Source organism: Epinephelus lanceolatus, chromosome 21 (genome assembly GCF_041903045.1).
Source record: "Epinephelus lanceolatus isolate andai-2023 chromosome 21, ASM4190304v1, whole genome shotgun sequence".
Taxonomy (NCBI): Eukaryota; Metazoa; Chordata; class Actinopteri; order Perciformes; family Serranidae; genus Epinephelus; species Epinephelus lanceolatus.
In genome coordinates, this window is record NC_135754.1 from 16,804,026 (window position 1) to 16,818,647 (window position 14,622).

The window sequence follows — 14,622 nt, forward strand, 5'->3', positions numbered from 1 at the left end:
AGTTGTGTTGAGATGCGTTTCCATACCAACAAAACTTGCATTATTATTGGAAATTGTCAGTTTTATTGTGAAAATACATTTGATACACAAAGCACTTTATAAGATTGCATTAAAGTAAAAGAAGCCAGTGCATGTACAGTATATACAAGAAGAAAAAGAAAGCAAGAGAAACAAGCAGAAAATGTTAGTTATTGCTCAGTATTATCGTCAGCTGGCCTGGTGGAAGTTCAACAAAAATCTTCACTGGAGTCCCTTTAAAAATGTGCTTGTCACTTGCAGTATATGCAAAATAACACTGCGAGATACTTAAAAATAAATAATATAAACATCTTAAAAAAAAAAAGAAAAAAGGAAGTATTGTATTTTAAGTGAGTCCGTAATTTTGCTGCCAGAGGGCAAGCAGTTTACCCACAAGCAGACAGATCCACCATACGACCTGAATCATTGTCAGTCACTTAAAATACATCAGTAACCGCGTACTGGTGATGTTTTGAAGCTAGAAAACATCCTCAACTATAAAAAGAAGTGGAAAACAACCACCCTGCCCGCCATGGTTCTTGCTGGTTTCATTGGCTACAAAATAACAAACATGTCGACATGTATCCTCAGATCTGAAACGATTGGACAGGTTTAGTAAGCATAGTGATTGTGTAGCTGCACCTAAATCACTGTAGGTGTCATTCCCTTCACTACAGTACATTCCTTACAACATTCCCACATGTTAGCAGTTTGGGGATTGTGAGTCTAGTGTTTCAAACATCCTGTCTTACAAGCGGCGGGACGGTATCGTGGGAATTCTGGGGAAATACTAAGCCTCAAACCTACTGACATTAAAACAGACAAGACAATATTGTGATCATCTGCAATAAAGGTTCTGTGTTGGTCTCAGGAGAACCGGTAACAGTGAACGAGTACAGTTAATAACAGCTTTCTCACTGGCAGGGACGAAGTCTGGAATACATTTCACCTACTGTAAAGAGTAGCTACATTCAAATGGCCTTAATGTGCCTGACAGTACGTCTAACTCACATGTGACTTATCTTTAAAGGGGAACTGCGCCTATTTTAAAAATTCCCACGTTATTCCTATCATCTAAGACAGTCAACAGATTTTACTGAACATGAACAACTCTCTCAAATCCAAAAACTACAATGCTAAAACTCACATTTGTGATGTCATCAAGATTAAAGTCTTGAGCTGCTCCACTGACAATGAATTGGAAATATGTTATAGATGAAACAGAGCACCCAGGGGAGTTTTCTGAGTATATGGGTACATTTTCTGTTTCAGTACTGAGAACATTACAACACAGTGAAGCTCATTTGGGTGAAATAAAAAGGAAAACAAACATTCTGTGGCTCCACAAAATCAGGCTCCCATCCATTGTCTACAAAGCAGCTCTAGACTTTATAGAGGGCTCCTGCAGATCCTTACAAAGTCTTAAAGGCACTGATTCATTAATGTAAAAATAAGGGTTTAATTTGTATCATAATGTCTTATATAAATCTTTCAAAAGTCTTAAAAATGCTGAGAGTAAGTAAGTAAAAAAAAAAAAATCTAATGCTTCTTGCATTAACGTGACACAGATCAGGATAGTTGACCAACACATATGATGTTTCCAGCCGGGATGCTCAGAGCAGTACATCCACCTTCTCCTAGCTAGCTGTCACTGTACGCTGGACGACATAGGAAAGTACAAAACTTAAAAAGAAACCAGAATTTCCTGGCGTGACTGAAATCGGTACAAGGCAATGCATACTAGGCTTGGTGTATTTTTATGCAATACGTTTTTCAAACTGAGCATGATGGGAATAAAGGCAGTGGAATCACACCTGTGAAATGAGAACAACAAAATTGCCAACATATTGGCACTGGTATTTCACAGTTCTGTTCTACCCTCCTTTCTGCAGCAAGACAAAAAAAATAAAGTCATGCTTAATGTAACAATAAAAATTTGGCTAAACTGTCCCTAACCTTGAGTACCTGATTTTGGTTTGTATTTTTTCCCCTTGGATTCTGGAGTCTTAAATCCAACTCGCCTTAAACTGTAGAAACCCTGTAATACTTGAAGACATCACAAGTTTGACACTCACTTCCCTGGTTTCTGGCTTTGAGCAACAGCAGTTCATGTTCACGAATACTGATTGACCTTTCCTAGGTCATGGAAATAACATATTGGAATTCTTAATTTAGGTGGTGTTCCCCTTTAAGAAGCTGTTGTGGTAAATGACCAGCAGATAGACTCCGTCTAACCCCGCTGAATAGCAGGAGATCAAACTACAGCCTAGCAGGCACATTTTGTTTCTCACCCATGTTTCGCCCTACTGTGCTGTGATTGGCTTGTACTTGTCACGTCAATATGTCGAGGTCAGAGGCGGTTAGGGTTAGGACAGAGGTCATAGGGTTAATACTTGGCAATCACAGCACAGTGGGGCGGGACTAGCCGGGGAAAACAACATGCAGCAGGCAGCAGTGGCTGTGTTACATTCATCGGAGTCCTTCTGGAAAATAAAATACAGGATTTGGAAGGCGTCCATCTCTCTGAGGAAAGGACTGTAGTTTGGATTTTTTTTCTGAATCAAACATCTGCAAACCCACAAAGGTCTTCCAGACCAAAATCTTATTTAAGTGGACTATAAAGGCACACAATATCTGAGAATGATACCACTAATATAATGTTGTTACTATTCCTACAGAGGTGTGAGAGCTGCTCCTGCGGTCACACTGTTGGCCCCACACTGAGCACAGCACTTCACTCGACAGTCTAATAAATTAATAATGGTCCAATTCCGGTGAAGAGATACCCTGCAGTCAGAGTATACAGTTCATGGTCCAGAGGTTCCTCCGTCCGGCTCTGAACCGGTCGCTCTGTGGTTCTGTCACATCTGTTTCCAGAGGAAGATGAGGCTGTGGAGGCCATGACAACAGTCACGTTATGTCGAGTTATGAGAGATTTAAATCAGATTCACATTTACAGCACACAGCATGCTTTGATTAGGGTCTGAACAATATGGAGTTTTCAAAGCTTGAACTGGTGTTGATGTTTCTGGATTGGACCTGTTGGTATTTAGTGGTTTAAAATCTGACTGATCTGATCTGGCACAGATCAGTTGTGAAAGACCCCAAAAGTCAAAGCACATTGTTGATTGCTTCTACTCACTTTATTTATCAGATATCAGTTCTAAAAATTCATGTTTTCATTCTTAAAATCCTCATGTTTTTGGTTCTTACACTGAGTTTTTGATTCAATGCACCTGTCTACAATACTTTCTGAAATCATTGTATTAAAATATGTATTTTTCAAAACTACATGGATTCAGTTTTTACCTTGAAAATGTATTTTTTTGTATTTATTTGTCTGAAATATTGTTTGTCTACATTATAGTTGATGCAGTTCGTATATACTGTTGGTTAGCAGGTGTCATGGCTGATTTAAATCATATCTACTCTTCTCTTCCACCAGGAGTATCAAATTCAAATTCATATATCGGTCAAACTCTTGTTATGACAAAGTCAGAAATATACTTACTGTATTGTTTAAGCTTGATAAAGTGGCCCCGCAGTTTCTTCAATGGGTTCTGTAATAAATCAAGACAGAAATCAGCATTTTAAACATTGCATATCTACGTTATCTGCAATGGGCCTTTGACATCGCAGGAAAAGCACAGGTGTTACTAATTACATTAACAACAATGGCTCTGTTGTGTTCAAGTGCCCCAGTAAGTAAGTGTGACAGGGAAGCAGCAGGCACAATACCAGGACCCTGAAGGAAACCGAAGCAGCTTAATGAAATTAATTTAATTTTCTGTGCTGTTCCTACTGTGCCTCTGTGAAAAGGCCTATTGTCTCTGGATATAAGAGGAGACAATAATAGTTTCTGATGGCTTGTGACACAGCTGCAAAGCCTACATACCAAAAAAGGGAACTGCTCACAGCATGCTAATGTTTACCAAGAATCTCTTTGCACCAGGGACATGTCATGATATTAAAGTATTACTCAACCACACAGTAATCTTTGTCATCAATAACTCATCTCTGCTAGCTTTGAATGTCACACAAAGGTTTTAAGTCTATGCCTTCAGAGAGAGAAAACTGTAGTTTACAAATGTTGTTGCCACTTGTGATACGATCTTTTAGCCAGAAGCAAAAGCAAATCAAAAGCCCATTAAAATCAGGCATTGAGGAAAGCCTTTCTTTCCTGAGATAACAGTGTGAGAAATAAATACATAAATTCCATTTTTGCGTGACAGATTTGATTTAGGCGTGTAAAGTGTATTTTTACACAAAGATTATATCTGATGCACTTGTAAAGGTAATAAAAGCTTTATCTATAATTAATCAGATTTTACATTTAAACAATCTCACCACGTAGGGGCCGTTTGTGCGACTTGCGTCGATGCACCATGACTCCGATAATCAGCGCAGCACCAACCAACACAACAGCCAGCACTGAGAAGCTTGTGATGGCCGCCAGTTTCCACACGTCAGGTGTCTCATCCACAGATTTACCTATTGGTTGAACAAAGAGAACTTAAACTGTAAACACTGAGAGAAAAGAAACCACTGTATGAATCAGTCTTACATGTACTGATGCACTGTCTTACATGTGTTGCATGATGGGGTCTTTGGGTACAGCTTGCACGATGAACACGGCACACAAACGTCCAAATCTGAGTTCCAAAACTCTAAACTGTTACACTGACCTGCACACAGAAAAACATCAGAGGTCATCTGTTAGTAAGGTTTCAGGGCAAAACATTTTTCATGACTCGTAAAAATTATAACAGTGCTTAAGCTGCTGATATATTATGATGTGGAGCAGGGGTGTAATAACTTATTTAACCTTTAGGGGAATCATTTTAATGTACACTTCCTGCGACCCACCTGTCTAGGAGGGTCTGCAGGGGAAACACCCCCAGGAGAGAGTTCTAGAAACGTAACAGCTGATCATATTTCAAAGCATTTCTAAACAAGTACTTTTGTGCCGTACTGTACTATGCCTTTTTTCTTTTCATGGCATATTGTAGTATGGCTTTTTATGATATTTTTGATGACATGAAGCTCAGTGTAAGTTCAATTAGGAAGACTTTCTCTGTGCTCATCCTTTCACATTTCTCTCCATCCCACTCCCACTTCTCCCTCTAATCAAGTGACTATGGGTGTTCACTCCTCTAGTTATCCAATCAAACTTTGCCAAGATCTCTCTGAGCCAATCAAGGTGCCACTGCAAGACTTGAAATCTGCTCTCTTTTCTGCTGCTGTCAGGCATCATTTTAGGAAGAATCTTCGCGTCTTCACCTCCACCCAGTTCACCTCCAGCCATCGTATCCAGAGTCCATGACAAGCTCAACAATCCTCATTCCTCTACTCATAAAGATCATCGGCCCTTCTCCATCTTCCTCTCATCTCACCTAGACCCCGGGGGAGTTCCTTATTTGACCATGGATTCATCACACTCCTTAAATCATGCCATCTCTACGGGGTCTAATCACAGAAGCCTTTCCACATTTTTATTCCAATGTTCACATGTTAATAAATATTGTTTTACCATAGAAATGAGTCTCTCCTGATTGAAATGCTACACTGTGACTTTTTTTTATGACATTTTGGACGACATACTATACTATGACTTTTTTATGTTTTTGACGACATATTATACTTTGACTTTTTTTATGATATTTTGGACGACATACTATACTATGACTTTTTTATGATATTTTGGACAAAATACTATACTTTTGACTTTTTTATATTTTTGACGACATACTATACTTTGACTTTTTTTATGATATTTTGGACGACATACTATACTATGACTTTTTTATGATATTTTGGACAAAATACTATACTTTTGACTTTTTTTATGATATTTTGGATGAAATACTATACTATGACTTTTTTATGATATTTTGGACAACATACTATACTCAGACTTTTTTATGACATTTTGGACGACATACTATACTTTTGACTTTTTTTATGATATTTTGGATGAAATACTATACTATGACTTTTTTTTATGATATTTTGGATGACATACTATACTAGGACTTCTTTATGACATTTTAGATGACATAATATACTATGACTTTTTTATATTTTTGACGACATACTATACTTTGACTTTTTTTATGATATTTTAGATGACATACTATACTATGACTTTTTAATGACATTTTGGACAACATACTATACTATGACTTTTTTATATTTTTGACGACATACTATACTTTGACTTTTTTTTATGATATTTTAGATAACATACTATACTATGACATTTAATGATATTTTGGACAAAATACTATACTATGACTTTTTTATATTTTTGACGACATACTATACTTTGACTTTTTTATGATATTTTGGACGACAAACTATATTGTGACTTTTTTATGACATTTTAGATGACATACTATACTTTGACTTTTTTTCATGATATTTTTGATGACATATTATACTTTGACTTTTTTTTCAAGATATTTTGGATGACATACTATACTTTGACTTTTTTATGATATTTTTGATGACATACTATACTATGACTTTTTTTAAATCATATTTTGGACGACATACTATAGTATGACTTTTTTTATGAGATTTTGTATGACATACTATACTTTGATTTTTTTATGATATTTTTGATGACATACTATACTTTGACTTTTTTATGACATTTTGTATGACATATTATACTTTGACTTTTTTATGATATTTTTGATGACATACTATACTATGACTTTTTTTAGGATATTTTGTATTACATACTATACTATGACTTTTTTTAGGATATTTTTGATGACATACGATACTGTGACTTTTTTATAACATTTTGGACGACATACTATACTATGACTTTTGTATGATATTTTGGACAACATACTATACTATGACTTTTTTTTATATTTTTGACGACATACTATACTTGGCAATTTTTATGACAGTTGGCAGCACAGAAAAAGTTTACCCCAAAAACAAAACATATTCTACATTAAACTGGCCTAACAATGGCTACACAGCTGTACAGTACACACAGTTTGGCTTTACAGCAAGCTGCCATTAAAGGGCTGCAGCATAACCTTGAGTGTCAAATTGCATTTAAGGTTATGTAAACAAGATTGTGTATCCAAGTAATGGCATTCAGGATAATATTTTGTATAGTCCTCTCAGTTCTGGAAAACTGTTTTAACTCACTCATAGGTTTTGATAATGAACTGCTAGTGGTAGGTCATGTCACATTATCTTATCACTCCATATTTGTCTCCCCCCACTGAGTCCACAAGAGTCAACATGAGATTATCCAGTAAATGATTGCAGGCTGTTCATATTTGTTCATATATGAACAGCATATGTCACCGTGATTACATGACAAATAGCTGTAGGTGAATGTGGGCTGTTGCTTTCTGAGGCTTTAAGTTGATCCTTTCTCATTTACCCCCATGCCTCCTCTGCTGCCATCTCTCGTCTCCTTTCTCCTTTTCTCTTGTCTAACCACAACAAAGTTCCCCCCCCCCATAGTGTAGTGTGCTTACACCCAAGAGGTAATGTTTAGAGACACCATTTGAGATGTTCTAGAAACAAACCAGAATTCCTTAACTCTGGGAAAAAAACATGAAATAATCATAACCAGGTGACTCGCAGGAGAGCCGGAATCAGCTAATACAGAACACGTGAGAAACTTTGTGACTTTCTTCTTCTCATAAACTGAAAGTGGGAAATTCCTATGGGTCAGACTGCTGATGCAACTTAATTGCCTGAGAGAGAATTACTCAGTAACTTCTGCTACATGAACAGGCAGTGCATGAAGAGCAGGATGTGTTTTCACAGAGTGTTTCCGTCGAGTTGTTTTGCACCTGTTTGCGTGTGCGACTTCCAGAGAATAAGCGAACGTGTCTGTGAGAAAGAACTTCTGGTGGTTTAGCTCGGAGAGACAATGTCTACCTCTGTGGACACAATGGAAAGCTTCATCTCTTTTATGGCAGCCAGACAGCTGAACAATTACAAGTGTGCACTTCCCAGATGATAAGGAAGGAATGAGCCTGAAGATGTGACACAGTTAACACTGATTGCAAGCTGAGTGTAGAGACTGTTTCAGTGCTTTTTATGGTCTGTGGTTTTCTCTGCAGGTTCCTGCCTTTGGTTAAGGGCATGTATGCACTTAATAACCCAAGGTCATGCATGAAGTAGTGAGCACTGTGACATTAAGCTTAAAAAAACATCCCTGCAAAACAATATCACAACACAAAGTCAGCCAACATAGATGAAACAATACGAGACATGACAAAGTTTTGATGGACCAACAAGGAAATAGTCTGCAGATATCCGATAGATAAAATGATAATAATCTTCCTTCCTTCTCGGCACCACATGTGTATTTGCATGGACAACTTCTTTTGTATCCATCATTATAACAAGGAACCACCCTGAGCCTAAATTGAGTCATCATCTGTGGTAACTGTCATGTTCAGACTGGCTGCTTTTATCTCCACAGAAACTAATAACAAAACTAACAGAGACAAGTCTGAAGCAAACCAAAAGTACCTGAATGAATGTGTCGGAAACTGTGGCTGCTTCAATGACAACAACACCAGATATTTTAATATTGTGACATCAAGCTGAGGAACTGACAAACCAACTTCTCATAAAAGTGTTACAACACAAAGTCAAGCTGATAACTGAAACTACACTAGAGTGATGGTGTTATAGATAAATGAAACAAGGAAATCTGCAGATACCGGATATGTTATGATGGTCATCATTGTTTGTTCAGTGTGACCAGTTTGAACCTAGTGCTGTATGTCATTTAGAAAAAACATCTACAAATTTCAGTGATTTCTTAAGTGCAGTAAAACTGTTAAGTCTGAACGCTGACACCCAAGTGAGTTTTACAGTATGTTTTCCATTGTTATCTACTGTACATGGACCCTAATGTGCAGGAAGCCTACCTGGATTTCCTTTTTTGTACGTCACTGTGTGCAGCAGTGACATTCAGTGGTGGATTAAGTATTAAAATCTTTTATTTCTGAGCAGGCTGGCAGTACCACTCTGTAACAAATACTCCATTACAAGTAAAGGTACAGAATTAAAAACCTTACTGAAGTAGAGGTACAGAAGTATTGTTAGTAAAATGTACTCTTACTCAGAAAAAATCCACATGTGAATGATATATGATGAGATAAGATTGTTAATACTGATGGTTGTGTTTTGTGTGTTTTCCAACCTCAGGTCGGGCCCCCTCCAAAGCGTGTCAAGATAAATCTGGAGGGTTGTGAAATGACAAACTCATTTTTTAAGACTTTTCTCTAATTTTTGTGAAATATTAGACAGTTTAAGACTTTAATCTGAAAGGGAAATGTTGCCACCTTGTTATGTCCAATCATTGCTGACGGTAAATGTCGTCAATTGAATCAACAAATTCCTCAGAACATGCTATTTTGACCAAGAAAGGTGAGTTCTCCTGTATATGAAACCATGTTCGCAGTGCCTGTGTGAAACAGGATGCATTGAGCGTAAGCTTCTGACTAATGCAACCACCGCCTCGGCCGCTCTCCGCTGAATTTCTTGTGCCTTATAATCTCTCTCCAATAAACAGGCTACAGATAAATATCTGAGTCAGTTGCCTGGGTCCAAACCTTTGAATCTACTCATTCCAACAAGTTTGAGTTGACTGATTCGTCTGGCATCGTGACATGAAACAGCACATTCTTGGTTGAAATAAAAAACTTTTAGCGCCATGGGGGGACTAACAAGTAGCCAATCTGTGCCACAGGCGCGACTAACGCAGTTGTCAAACTGTTGTCAAGCAGTGCTCTGCAACCAATAAGGAGTACTAATAACAATGGTGAGTGTTGTTGAAAAAATAGACGCTACCTAAACCTCTGCGAAACCAGTATGTTGGCATGGCTACACATCAGTGTGAATTTAAAATGATTATACATTGGTCTCTAGTGACTGGTTAGGGAAAATCAGCCCCACTCCCCCATGAAAATCGGTTAAATGTCAGACTGAAGATGGAAACGGAGTGAAACCTGTCTGACGTCAGGCAGAACATTTTAAAATGTATCCTCCTTCATAACATCCTCTGCACTCATATTTTGGGATTCCAAATTGCTGTTGTAAACGTAGCTAGTTTGCAATACAAGTAAAGAGAACAAGGAGGTTCGGTATTTGAGTGGCATCTGGAGGATACGCAGAGGCGGTGGCAAGAAGTCCCAGCCCTGCCTCTATTAATGTCACTGTCATGTCAAATGATGTTCCTGGATGCAGGAAGAACAGATTACGCCCCTGAGGAATTTGTTGCTATAGTCATTTACCATCAACACTGACTGGACATCCACATCAAGTTTGGTCAAATTTTCCTTTAATGAACTCATCAAAGAACTGGGATGTCTCATCGGTGGAACTGCTAACAACTCACAGACAAGTAAACACTGCTTGGTAGGAGTACAGGAACGTGAACAAGACATTCTCAAGTGAAGCACAAGTGCCCCAAAATTCCACTTAAGCACAGCACATGAGTACATTTATGTAGGTACTTACTAACACTGCTGAATTTACAATTAAGGCTGCAACTAAAGTTCATTTTCATTATCTATTATTCTGTCCTTGATTAGTCATTCACTGAATCAGAAAATATCAAAGGAATAGTGAAAATGTCCTACAGCTCCAGGTTATGTCTACTATTGTGCTTGTTTTGTCTTACAAAATGTCCAGAACTTAAATATTTCCAGTTTACTGTCCCTCAAGACAAAGACAAGCAGAGAATCCTCACAAGTATGAAGTTAAGACTAGTTCAAGTTTGACATGTTTGAAGTACTAACTCCTCCTTTGAAGACAGCTGGATAACATCCTCTGTGGTTTTGTTTGGAGGGAGCGCTCTAAAGTCTGAGAAGATAACCCTGATGATGTCACAGTGATGCCACTGGAGTTATCTCAGTTTGGGCTTGAAACTTACGTTTTTAACAGAGAGCCTGCGATACACACTGGAGGTATGGAGTGGGCAGAAACAAAAGATGCATATAAGGGATTTTTCATATTAGGTGCGATTGATTTGTACCATGCCTTAGTACGATTGCCCCCCAATTCCAATGCCCGGCTGCTCAGCTTTCACATTAGTAATGTTGTCCCACACCCAAGTACACTTGCGTCATCACCTATGTGACATTATCGTTGTGCTACAGTGTAGAAAAGTGCGCTGCAGATGGACACTGCTGCCTCGGGGACCGTCATCAGCGGGGACTGGGGGAGCGGTGAGGCTACGCTCTGCTTTTGGGGCCACTGCTGTCAGGTGTGGAGCTCTCTGCCTCCCGCCAGAGCTCTGTTGCAAGCATTGTCGTCCAATATTGAGGCATCAGTATTAAATTGAGACTGTTTCATAACCAGATAAGAAGTCCTTGTAGTTGTGTTAAATAGCGGTCCATTTCCATGTTTTGGTTCAGTTGGTGTTCACACCTGATGCGTACCATACAGGAGCACACATGAACCCAATCAGAACCACCTTTTCAAATGGACTCAGGCATGGATCGGCGTGGGTACGGTACAAAGTGTTAACACTAAACAAACTGGACTTTGGGGTCAAATGTACTCGGAACCAAGCCTGATGTGAAAGCCCCCTTAGATGGGAAATTTAGGATCTGGTGTTTATAAAACTTGACTCTTGAGTTCAGGATATCTCTGCTGACTGTTCCTTTTAAAAATCTGTCTCATGGAAGTGCAACACTAAATTGGTGAAGTGTCTCTTTAATCTACAAATTAATTTACTTGGTTTCTCTAAGTGCTTACAACCAAAATACAACCAGGAAGAACTGAACCTTATACACCAAAAAATCAGTTTTCCAAGAGCCTAAAGATCTAAAGCCTACATCCCAGATGTGTAGGAGGGCGTACTGCAGGGATCTGCTGGTCACATTACACAGGACACACAGCACCTGTCGACCAGGTCATTATTAAACCAGCTGCAGCCAAAAGGCACTTGTTCCAAAAGTCATGTTTGAGGCATTTTGACCTCTAACTCTCTGGTTATGTTACAGCCACATGCTCATGTCTCTAGAGACTCTGCATCCTCCACAGCCAGCCAGCCTGCAGGGCTGGACTGACTCATTTTTTATAGCTGTGGTCACAGCAGAAATGTGTCACAGTTTTTGTAAGCACTTCTCCTGATGACCTCAGCTCTGCATCATCCAGCAGGTCCACTAGAGTCCTGCTTCAAGGTTGAAAAGGTCACAGAGAGGAACTGAACCCTGACTGCTGGTTGACCTCCGTCCTAACCCAAACCACATAATGAGAAGTGGAGTTTCTGACACGCAAATCAGGCAACAAACAGAAACTGATGAATAACTTAAAGGTTAAGAAAAGAAATGACTTTGCCGGGGTGGACTCCTCATGATTTTTTTCTGAGGGGTAACTACAGCTTTTCACACATTCATGAATGGCAACACCTCCTGATATTTTAGCAGCAGGAGTAATCATCTGACTTCCACATAAGTTTCTTATGATTCAGCACTAAAATCTGGCAAACATGAGCAAGCTTGGAGACACTTTTTGTGCTCCAGAGTAGAAGGCCTTGGCAAATCTCAGCACCTAGCCTGACAAAGGGTGTTTTCGGGTGTGGGGGTGCTATATTTTGTCATGAATTGGAAGGGGGTGGGTGGACCAACAGCTGATGTCCAGATGTAGAGATGCTTTCACACGGATAGAATCTAGACCAAGCATGTTTTGATTTAGCGAGTTAAAGTGCGCTTGGTAACTTTACTGCCTGAGGAAATGATCCCAACTCATGTAATTATTCGAGATTTTAGCTTCAGAGTGTAATCTGACCCGGGTGTTCTCCACTGGGATTAAATCCAAAACTTCAGCCTGCTGTGGAAAACAAAGTCAAAAGCACTTTTTTGAGGGAGTTTCTGTGAGAGAGTCGAACATATCTTTGTGTGAAATGGACACAGGCAGTGCACCCTCTCCATGTGGCCTGTCCTTCTCGCCCAGGGACACGGATGGATGGGGTGAAATAAGGCGATCGGAATGCGGAACCGGTGAGAAATGCAGCTGGTAAAGGAAGCGGCTTTGTAAGCAGACCCACTATCTGACTCCATTATAGGGAGAGCTGAACACCAGGCTCTAATCCATGTTCTCAGAAACAAGGATACCCAACAATGTGCGCGTAAATCACACGTAGAAACGAGAAGGAAAAGTTGTGTAGTCGCTTAAGTTGAATCAAAAATAAGTTTTCATTTTCCAAGATAAAAAAAACTTGTTGGAATAAAAACTTATTTTACTTACTTTTCTGTGCGCTCACGCCATAGAAATTGATCACAGCCGCTATAATAAGTCCGCACAGCGCGCAGAGAGCGTTTGAAGCCATGATGTCTGCGGGTAAAAAGCTGCTCGCTGTCGGCTACACAATTCCCGAAAGTTCATCTGATTAACAATCCGTGCTGGTTTTCAGCATGGAAAAGCGAGCATCAGAGTGAGTCACCCGGAGGAGTCTGCGCCTTGTTTTAATAGCGCACACACCCACGCTAACAGTTCAACTCCTATGAGTCATTTCCTATGTACTGTACTGCTCGGATTCTCTGTGCGCACTCCCCGACTCACAGGAAACTCCTCTACCATAGTATGTGGTTTCATTTGCTTCGCACCAAGTGAAAGTTTCAATTAAACCACCTCAGGTATGAGAGTTTCAATAGGCTTACATATAATTCATATTTTTATGGCCACACCCTGGAGGTTCTTCTCGACATTTTTTCACCAGAGCGCCTGTGTAGTCTGGACTTAATAGTGTTCTCATTGTTATTACCACGCCTGTCGACGTCATTGACTCCTCTCTGCCAAAAAACACAACTCTCTGGCATGAGCCTGGGTCCCATGCACAGAAAAAAGAGGAACAGCAACCGAGGCAAAAACAGATGACATTCACTAAAACTATCAGCCTTTTTTTTTTAAAGCCTCTGGGAGAGTCTGCTCGATAGTTAAAGGGAGATAAGCTTTATCTTTGTCCACACTCTGCAGATACAAAACAACTTTTGGAAACTGACATTTGAATAGTGAGTGTCCCTGACGACGCAGGGTGGTGTTATTAATGTCTGGGGCTGGGTGTAGTCTGCTGCTGCAGCACAAATATGCAATAACAAAGCCAGTGGACTCATGCCTGGAGTGCTATCAGGTTGGCCCCTGTCACAGAGTTGTCTAATATATTAATGCAGACCATCAGTTACTACAACATCTGTGCTGTGTGACATAAAATGATCACAGCACAACGTCAAAACTACGTATTTATTCATGACAGGTTATGCACATTCATATGGGTAAACAACTACTGCCAATGTATCACTACCAACGAAGCTATTCTTGTTTTTGCCAACATTATAGCTAATTCTTCTTCCTTAAGTGTTCCCAAATGCCTGATTAACTGTTTTTCACATATTCACTCTTTTCCTCTGCAGCCTGGAACTTTTTATGTGTGTGCTACATGGTGCGAACTGCCTTTCCCACAAGAACTAACGTCAAACAGACGCTAACCAACCTCGCAGTAAATAGTTCACATCATCCGAACAGAGGAAAAGAGGTTTCATTGGCTCAATTAGGTAAGAAGCATGTTGTTGAACAGATGTTTTTGTACTCGACTGTCAG

General features: G+C 39.4%; 1 protein-coding gene across 1 annotated transcript; it reads right to left on the reverse strand.

The window, feature by feature from the left end:
* Positions 1 to 46: 46 nt before the first annotated feature.
* Positions 47 to 13,529, reverse strand: si:rp71-1c10.7 (uncharacterized). The gene is made up of 5 exons (XM_033611057.2): positions 13,273 to 13,529; positions 4,605 to 4,703; positions 4,366 to 4,509; positions 3,530 to 3,578; positions 47 to 2,907 (listed from the first exon to the last, which is right to left on the reverse strand). Exons 1-4 carry the CDS (start codon positions 13,352 to 13,354, stop codon positions 3,538 to 3,540), a joined length of 366 nt encoding a protein of 121 aa, XP_033466948.1. The 5' UTR covers positions 13,355 to 13,529; the 3' UTR covers positions 47 to 2,907; positions 3,530 to 3,537.
* Between the last annotated feature and the right edge of the window lie 1,093 nt (positions 13,530 to 14,622).